At 35.0% G+C, this 10,003-nt stretch overlaps 1 protein-coding gene across 1 annotated transcript in view; it reads left to right on the forward strand.

Moving 5' to 3' along the window:
• Positions 1–6,331, forward strand: part of LOC107571410 (deoxynucleoside triphosphate triphosphohydrolase SAMHD1-like) — a gene marked incomplete at its 5' end in the record, with an annotated part of 7,891 nt that extends 1,560 nt beyond the window's left edge. Inside the window, 13 exons of the mRNA XM_016257734.1 lie at positions 1,196–1,311; positions 1,632–1,703; positions 1,912–1,952; positions 2,575–2,718; positions 2,805–2,905; positions 2,992–3,100; positions 3,822–3,913; positions 4,455–4,567; positions 4,832–4,968; positions 5,120–5,149; positions 5,417–5,518; positions 5,597–5,701; positions 5,920–6,331. Of these exons, the coding sequence (XP_016113220.1) occupies positions 1,196–1,311; positions 1,632–1,703; positions 1,912–1,952; positions 2,575–2,718; positions 2,805–2,905; positions 2,992–3,100; positions 3,822–3,913; positions 4,455–4,567; positions 4,832–4,968; positions 5,120–5,149; positions 5,417–5,518; positions 5,597–5,701; positions 5,920–6,051 (1,294 nt within the window). The remainder of the gene's footprint in view (positions 1–1,195; positions 1,312–1,631; positions 1,704–1,911; positions 1,953–2,574; positions 2,719–2,804; positions 2,906–2,991; positions 3,101–3,821; positions 3,914–4,454; positions 4,568–4,831; positions 4,969–5,119; positions 5,150–5,416; positions 5,519–5,596; positions 5,702–5,919) is intronic.
• Between the last annotated feature and the right edge of the window lie 3,672 nt (positions 6,332–10,003).

The following is a 10,003-nucleotide window of genomic DNA, read 5'->3' on the forward strand; positions in this document are numbered from 1 at the left end:
CTGTTTCAGATTTTTCCCCCCCCCCCCCACCTATTACACAATAGACTTGTATTGGTGAGAGTCTGTAATCTGTGTTTACATTAATCTCCTGCCCAAATTATAATAATTCAATTGGTAATTGCTTTTACTATAAACACCATGGTTGACGTCTTCTCCAGACTTCTAGGTCTCAGCTCACTCCTCATCAGACTAAAATCATTAAAGCCATGCTTACTATGGCAATAGTATTTTTATTTATTTTTTCACCTACATTTTGAAAATATGAAATAGCATGAGGCCATTTAAAATTCAAGGATCAACCATGACGCTCATAGCAAAAGCAGTTACCAACTGAATCATTCTAATCTGGATGGGAGAATAATGTAAACACAGATTACAGACTTGTATCTAACAAGAGTTTGTGTCTTAAGCAGTGTTGGGGAAGTTACTTTTAGATTATTGTGTTACTCTCTAAAAAGCAACTAATTGCATTACTTAGATACTTTTTATGGAAAGTAATGTGTTATTTTACATCTGCTTGCTTAATATTAAATATTCTATTTTTGTCATATATATGAAAGCCCTTTCACAAAAAAAAAGTGATGACAAATGTAAAATGAAATGAATAAGCCTCAGGCTGAAGGAAATGTAAATGCATATCTGTACAGTAGAGGACGCAGTCAAAACAAACCTTTCAGCTATGCTGCCATGACGCAGGAGAAGAAAGTTCAACACACAAATGTCATGTTTGTCTAAAGTCATTTTTGCTTATTAGTATGGTTGAATTGGATCATCAAAGGTCAGCAGTAAAGACATTCGTTAATAAAATGGGATTAAATACAAAGGATAAATATAAAGGATATTTGTGTTAATTAACATTTTATTATTGCAGGTTTGCATCATATTCTGAGTTTGCATTTCACAGTTTTATTCATTTTGAGGAACACTGAATCTGTTTTTGTGAGTGAGATGAGTAAACGCATGTTCACATTTAGTCTAGAACTACAGTAACATCATGTTCACACAGCACGCACCGTTCACACAGTTACTTCACTAGTTACTTGGAAAAAAGTAATCTGATTACGTAACTCATGCTATGTTTAATGATTTTACCCCAAACACTGGTCTTATGTAAACAGGTGGAATAAAATAAATCAGATTTGGTCAAATAATCAGATCTGTACATTAATATCTTGTGTGTGTGTGTGTGTGTTAGTGTGGCGTATTTAGCAGGTTGTCTGGTGAAGGTTCTTCATGACAATCAGCCCGAGCTCAAGATCACCAAACAGGATTTCCTGTGTGTTCAGATCGCTGGTCTGTGTCACGACTTGGGTGAGGAGCACTAAAGCTTATGGAGAGTCAAAATAACGGAGCAGCTTTATTAAAAAGAGACAAAAACATTTAGTTACTTTTACTCTCCTTATAAAAGGTTTTTATTTGGTTACCAATACTGGAAACTCATGTTAATGATTTTAAACATTTTTCAAATGTACTATTTCTGCAGAAAAAAAAGAAAAATATATATTTTAAAAAAAGAAGATTTTTGTCTTTACTAGTTTCACTTCTAGAAAATATTGTTTGTGTTTTTCATGCGTCTAAGCTCCCCCGGAATCATGATTCTGTATAAATGTTATTTTTATTTTTACTTTTAGGTCATGGCCCACTTTCTCATGTTTTTGATAGTCTGTTTATCCCTGAAGCCGTAAAAGAAAAACAACTGAAAGGTGTGTGTGTGTGTGTGTGTCTGTGTGTGTGAAAAGAAATCTAATCAGAAGAGTCTCGCATGCAAATTTCTTACTCATGTAATTGTTACATTTGCACATGCACAGCTCCAGCTGTTGTATGTGCACGGCTGGTAAATGAACCAGAAAGAGTTTGTTAATGTACAAAATATGACTTACAAACCATCTGAGAGCTGCTTCTTTTTCTTAGGCTTGTCTGATGACAGAATGAAAGAAAAAAAAGAATGGAAGGTGAGAACATTCTTTACGACAGGGGTTAGCAACCATATTGTGTTTTATAATTGTGTGTGTATATATATATATATATATATATATATATATATATATATATATATATATATATATATATATATATATAGTGATGATTTGGGCTGCAATGTCATCTGCTGGTGTTGGTCCACTGTGTTTTATGAAGTATTCTAATTTGTTGAGATAGTGAATTGGTGGGTTTTTGTTAAATGTGAGCCAAAATCATCACAATTAAAACAACCAAAGACTTAAACTAGTTCAGTCTGTGTGCATTTAATTTATTTAATACACGAGTTTCACAATTTGAGTTGAATTACTGAAATAAATGAACTTTTCCACGACATTCTAATTTATTGAGATGCACCTGTATATATGACCCAACATTGCAAAAAAGTAATATGATTATAAAAATAGCTATGAAAGAACACAGAAACTAACCAAACAAGGTTAAACGTAACACAAAAACATAGCAAGAGACAGTGACAAACTCAGAGATATATTCAACACTAATTGGTGAACAACAAATAGGAACTAATTTCAGCTCAGCAATGAATATGTACTGTATGAATTTATGGCTTAATCTGTCTTTGTGTCTTTACTGCAGCACGAGCAGATGTCAGTTCAGATGTTCGATGACATTGTGAAGCGTCTGAAGGCTGAGAATGAAGACGTGTTGAAAGAACATGGACTGGATGATAAAGATGTGATCTTCATTAAAGAGTTAATCGAAGGGGCAGAAACCTCAGAGGTATAAATTGATACTCCAGCTGTTTATGGTGTGTTAATAAAGTCGACAGTTCAGTATAATGAAGTCTGAATCACTCTTCTGTTCAGTGGACATACGAGGCCAGAGATGAAGACAAATCCTTCCTGTATGAGATCGTGGCAAATAAACAGAACAACATTGATGTGGACAGATGGGACTATTTCGCACGGTAAGAATCTGATTAGTATAAGTAAAGAGTTCCTGTCTTTAATCATTTATATGTGCTGATTTTTTATTTTTTTTGTTACTGCGTAGAGACTGTCATCACCTCGGCATCCGAAACAGTTTTGATCATCAGCGTCTCCTGAAGTTTGCTCGAGTCTGTAAAGTGAACGGGAGAAATCACATCTGCTTCAGAGACAAGGTGCCTGATTCAATTATTTATTAAAACACATGTAGCACTTCCAAAGTGTGCTGAAACAATTCAAGATTTACCTACACATCTTTAACCTGGGCCCATCTGTTCAAAAATGTAATCTGCACTGTAATCAGAGAAATGCCGTAGGTATTGTTATCTGACCTGACCAGCAGCCAGCTGAGTAATGAAACACTGCTACATTTAAAAGCATCTAATACAATTCTCAGTGGACTGCTTTACTTACATTGGCCTCTAGATTTAGCATGTATAACAGGGATTTGTGAATGAGACGGCTTTGTTGATTTGCACCAAGTATTTCACATATATAATTCTGAACCAAGACAGATGAATTTTAACTCTGCTCAAATGAACAAAATGACTTATGAAAACAAACTATTTATTATTTATTTATTTACTTGTTTTTTTTTTTTAATGAGTTTCAAAGAAGTCAGTAAAATGATCTATTATCCAAAGTATAGCAACGATTATAAACCTGTCTGATTTCATTAAAAAAATAATAATAATCTTGGGCAAACACAGACAAAAGGATTCTAATTGTTCATAAATGACATATCACTAATTCATACAATCAGCAATAGGAGAACTAAAGAACAAAACAAAAACACGGAAAAATCAACATGAGTGAACTATCACTAAGAGACAAACAGACAAACAATAACTGCAATATTGTTACAGTTTGATGCTTCATAGTTTTTATTATTAACAGGAGGCTGATAATGTTTATGACATGTTTCGCACCCGATACACTCTCCATCGCCAGGCCTATCAGCACAAGATCTGCAACATCATCGAAGACATGTGAGTTTCTCTGTCATTAAGAAGATGTGGATTTAAAACAAATTGATACCAAACAGTAGTGAAGATGGCATGGTTGTATATCTTCATTGTTATTGCTCTGTGGAATACTTGATTCTGATTGGTCAGTCGTGACATTCCCAGGTATGCTATGTAAGGGATATGTACATCCAGCCGGTTGTCACCGCAGAATAAGCCCCCACAGGGTGATCAGGACCCCGACGCAAAACATTATCCCTTACTTATATACAGTAGTTAGTAAAGTGATTAAATGACTGAAGTAATTGGTGTTGCTAGCAGGTGTGGTTACTCAACTGCAGCATCCTGTATTAGGAGGCAGATAATGTGATCTTAATGTGAGTTAAACTGTTCAACTTCAGTTTGACTGCAGTTTACTTTGTTTCTGAAAATAACTCTCACTGTAAAAACCCTTTTAGAGTTCAACATCAGGCATTATTAGTCGAATTGTTTCTTTTATTCACACCTGCTTGAAATATTGATTTATTGATATGTTGGTATATTGATTTATTTTGTTGTATATTAGGTTCACAAAAGCCCTCATAAAAGCTGACCGTGACCTTCATAAAGACAAACCAGAGGATATGTTCACAATTTCTGAAGCCATACACGATGCTGAGGAATACACCAAGCTCACAGGTTAGGTGAAAGAAAGAAAGTTGAAACTGAGAGAGTTGAAACTTTTTTTTATTTTTATTTTTTATAAATATAGTTCTAATTATCTAATTACTATATAGTTCTCTTGAATAAGCATGTCACTAGTTTTGTGTTTAGTGCTGTACACATCATCTCTTTAATATGTTCTTGGATTTATTGTTTCCTTATTACATGAGTAGACTTTATTCAAATGGTTATCAAAAAAAGAAAAGTTTAATTAGAATACTCATCTCTCTCCTCCATCAGATGAGATCTTTGGGCAGATCTTGTCCTCCACGTCTGAAAACCTGAAGGAATCTCGAGATATCTTGAACAAGATTATCAACAGAGAACTGCCAAAGTTTGTGGGAGAAGCTCGATTAATGGATGAAAACAAATCAAAGGTAGGCCAGTCCTGGATTCAAATGGTTTTACTGTTTTAGTTATGCTATAGTGTTCATATATAATCATCTGCCTTTTTGAGGGGTCCATAAGAACATGATCTGTACTCATCACATTTTTTTATTTTTTATTTTTTTTGTATCGACTTGGCAGATGAGTCCTGACCAAAAAAGCACCAAAGCAGTAAGTTCTTATAGTAATGTTCTTATAGTAATGAATGGTATGGAAAGTATAGAACTCTTTGATTTTAATCATTATTTATATAATATCTGAATAATACGATTCAGCACATTCATGGCATCCAGCAATGCTGGATCAAAGCAGTCGCATGAAAAACCCTCCTTGGCTAAGATTTACTGCTACCTGTTCCTCACACTGCTTATTTTGTGAACGTTTTCTGCATTTGAGTCACAATTAATATCTGACTAACCCCTAACTTTCTCAAATCAGAAAATGCAGGAAAAGCTGACAGAAACATGGAAGAAGGCAGTAAAGACGTACATACCTACTGACTCTCCAGTTTCTCAGAAGGCTGATGATTTCTCAGTTTATGTAAGTTACATTGCAAACACTTCACACCTGCCCCAATATTCTCACAAATTAACTCTTTCTTTCATCTTTTTTTCATAGGTGGTTGATCTGGGTCACGGCATGAAGGGCAAAAAACCCTTTAACAACATTTATTTCTACAGCAAATGGAACAACAAAGAAGCCTCATGTATTGAGAAGAATCAGGTGCTTTTACACCAAATTATTATTGTTTTGTTACAATAATTATTTTAATTTTTACAATTTTAAATGATTCTGGTTTAATATACTTTAAAATTGTATAAATTAGAATTACAAATGCAAACATATTATTAGCACAACATATTGTTGTGCTAACTTCTGCTAGTCAGTCAAACAGTTTTTAATTATTATTATTTTTTTCCTGTTTTCTCCTTTGCTTGCAGCTGTCTAGTTTCCTGCCAGAGACCTTCACTGAAGAGCTTGTTAGGGTGTACTGGGACAAACCTAATAAGAACAGGATGGAGGAGGCTGATAAGTGCTTTAAGGAGTGGCGCAAATCAAACTTTGGACTCTAATTCTATAAAATGCCCATCTAAATCTCTGTAAGCCCAACTCTGGAGCATTTGAAAGCAAAGTCCTTATTTTGTGCTGCTGGACTTAGTGAGCTGATATTAATATATTTGTACTTCTTTTAGGTGATATTGGGCAGCCAGACCAAAATCAAGCATTTAGCAGTGCCTTTTTTTATAAAGTGTGGATTTAAAAATGTAGCTCACTTCTTTAAGCACAAATGATTTTCAGAATGATCACTATTCTTTTTCATCTTATGAAAGCTCCAAAATGACAAAAAAGCACCAAAAATAATGTATTCCAAGACTTCTGTTAAAATTTGAACCAGTCATTCATTCATTAGTTATTAATTAAAAATAATAATAACTCAAAGTATGATGGTGTACTATTGGCCATAACACTTTGAATTTAATTCTTGACAGCTATATTCACCATAAAGCAGATCAGACATTCTGCTAAAGATCACCAGCATCAACTTAATCTGTAATTCCAAAAAAAAAAAATGATTTGATGACTAATGCATGGTTTACTGTGTGGCCCAAACATTTTTACTTGGATGCTTTTTAGTCAAATATTAAGTTATACACTGAATTTGCAATAATTCGTTTAATCACTTAGCATAAATAGAATCAGAAAATGTTTTAGTTCTTTCTTCACAAATACAGTAGGACATTTGTGTATAAAGACAGATTTATATTATTGCTTAAGCAGCTCTATTTGCTTGTTGCTTGTGTTTGTAATTCCTACAGTGTGGTGCTGGATGATGGGTATATACATACATATATTACAGTACATTATACATTAATAGGTTTGTTTGGGGAATGATAAATTAATTAATAATTTTACATTATATTATTTCTTTTACTATGTGTGCAGAGATTTGATTAGTATTGTTGTGAGTAATTTTGGGGGTTAGTTTTAGGGACGAGGTTTATCTGAAATGAGTTGATTTCATTAATATTTTACCTTTTCCAGTGATGCAGGAGTTCAGTTATATCTCTTTACTGTGATTACAACATTAGTGATATATGGAGAAAAACAATGCTTGTCATTTTATTTAGAAACTGTATTGAATTAGCAGCAGTTATCCCTTATCTGATCAATGTAATGGTACTGCTTTTATTTTGTGTCTGTGTTTTTCATACATTAATGAGAGTCTCTCAGGCCTTTAAAAAGCCAGTCGGCCACAGACTTTGGAACGAGGGAATGAAGTAATAAACATGCAGGTGCTGGAATTGAAATGTGTTTGCATGTGTCTTGAGTATCAAGTAATTGTTTCAGATCTAATGCTATTCCATGCATTCTGACTTATTTACACTGTTAAAGAGGTAGATTATCATGCTAAACACTCCTATAATATATATATATATATATATATATATATATATATATATACCACACCCTAACACTAAACATAACCTTTTTTATTATTATTTGTTATTGAACAATATCAATTTACAAACTCAAGTGGGGAACAATAATATACATTTGAAAATATACACACATTGCACATAAATGTCCGTGTGTGTGTGTGTGTGTATATATATTAAAGCTGGGCAAGTTAATGCGTTTTTTTATTATTATGAAAGTCCGTTGCTCACTGACTCTGACTACACATACAGACAAACCATGGGTCACAGGAGGGTGGGAAGTTGATCATTACTGGCTTGGGATGGGTGCAGGCTGCGAACTACGGGGGAGCTCGGCTCCCCTTAATAAGACATGGGCTCCCCTGAAAACGGGATTTGTGAAATTTTGGGGGGTCTCAAAAAATATTGACAATGTTTTATTTTGACGTGCAATTTCAGTTTTGCACGTCAAAATAACACAAAAAGCCCTCGGTTTGCTACGTCACAAACCAATAACCAATCACGTCAAGGGATCGATTCCTATCACAAGCATGCAAAATATACCAATACAAGCACAAAACCAAAAATAAATTAAAGCAAAAAAAACATGAAGCTGTGGTTTAATGTGAATTTAGAACCACTAACTTGCATTATAACCCGCAGCAACAGTTTAAAAGTAGCCCGGAGTCAGACCCACCTCGGCGTTTGCACTTCACATGCGTAGGTATGCTCGCGGGCGCATAAAAAATCAAGTAGTTTTGTACTTTCACTCGAGTAAAATTGAAAACTGAGTACTTTTACTAGAGTAATATTTTATTATACGGATCTATACTTTTACTCGAGTACTTGATTTGTGTACTTCGTCCACCACTGATGAATACCCTCCAAATGTGCGTTAGCTCTGTTCCAGGAGGAATGCCTTTGCCTAGACACAATTAATATTGATATTTCCACAATATTTACGCTTGCAGAAATATACATTTGTTTACATTTTGCAGAACAGACAGAAGAAGATCCGTCTATGTGCATTTGGTTCATTATGTACAGATGTTCGGTAACTTAGCGGTCATGTGAGGAGTTTTCACTCTTCTCCGTGTCAGAGGTTATTTATACATATATAATACATAATTAATATACTTTAAAATATAATTTAATTCAGTGATGCAAATCAGAATTTTCATCGGCTGTTACTCCAGTTTTCAGAGTCATATGATCCTTCAGAAATCATTCTAATATATTGATTTAATACTAGTGCTGGCAACAGTTTTGCTGCTTAATAATTTTTGGAACCTGTGACATTTTTTTTAGGATTCTTTGATTAATAGAAATCTAAAAAGAACATCATTGATAGTAAATCAACATATTGGAATGATTTCTGAAGGATTATGTGACACTGAAGAATGGTGTAAAGGTTGATGAAAAAAAAAATATATAAGTATATATATATATATAGTCTGATTTTGTGGCGGCTGTGCTTCAAAGGGGACATCGGATGCCCATTTTCCACAAGTTGGTATGATTCTCTAGGGTATTCGTGAAATGGTCTCAGTGTTTCGTGTAAACCTTGTCTAAAACAGCTGTTCACAGCGACTCGTTTCGGTGCATTTCTCTTTACATGCTAATGAGTGCTTCAAAGGGGACATCGGATGCCCATTTTCCACAAGTTGGTATGATTCTTTAGGGTATTCTTGAAATGGTCTCAGTGGTCGTGTAAAACAAAACCCTTTTTACCTTGTCAAAAACACCTCTGTTCACAGCGACTCGTTTTGGTGCATATCTCTTTACATGCTAATGAGCTTTGCTCACCCCGCCCCTCTCTTCTGTGGAAGAGCAAACACGATTCGCAAATAATCATAAAAAATTAAACACGTGTTGGCACCGATAGCCTTGTGGGCAGAGCGCTGACATATAGTGCCATTGTGCTTTGGATGTCTTGTGTTCGAATCCCGACTTGAGGACCTTCCTGATCCTGCCCCCCTCCTCTCTTTCTCCCACTTCACTTCCTGTCATGTCTGATCACAATAAAGGAAGGTCATAAATAACCTTAAGTAAATAAATAACACCATAAATAAATAAAAAGTGTGAGACTTACTTCTTCTGGAGGTACAGCTGGATCATGAACAATGGGTACTGATCCATCCTTGAGTTTTAACTTTTTAACTTTTTAACAAAACCTGCCTTGAATTGTCTCTCATTCAGAAAGCAGTCAGGAGTGAAATGATTTGAGTAGCCAGACATAAACAAATTTAGTGAAAGTGAAGTGAAGTGACGTGTGGCCAAGTATGGCGACCCATACTCGGAATCTGTGCTCTGCATTTAACCCATCCAAGTGCACACACACACACAGCGACTCGTTTTGGTGCATATCTCTTTACATGCTAATGAGCTTTGCTCACCCCGCCCCTCTCTTCTGTGGAAGAGCAAACACGATTCGCAAATAATCATAAAAAATAAAACACGTGTTGGCACCGATAGCCTTGTGGGCAGAGCGCTGACATATAGTGCCATTGTGCTTTGGATGTCTTGTGTTCGAATCCCGACTTGAGGACCTTCCTGATCCTGCCCCCCTCCTCTCTTTCTCCCACTTCACTTCCTGTCATGTCTGATC

Source organism: Sinocyclocheilus grahami, unplaced genomic scaffold (genome assembly GCF_001515645.1).
Source record: "Sinocyclocheilus grahami isolate Dianchi unplaced genomic scaffold, SAMN03320097.WGS_v1.1 scaffold1592.1, whole genome shotgun sequence".
NCBI lineage: Eukaryota > Metazoa > Chordata > Actinopteri > Cypriniformes > Cyprinidae > Sinocyclocheilus > Sinocyclocheilus grahami.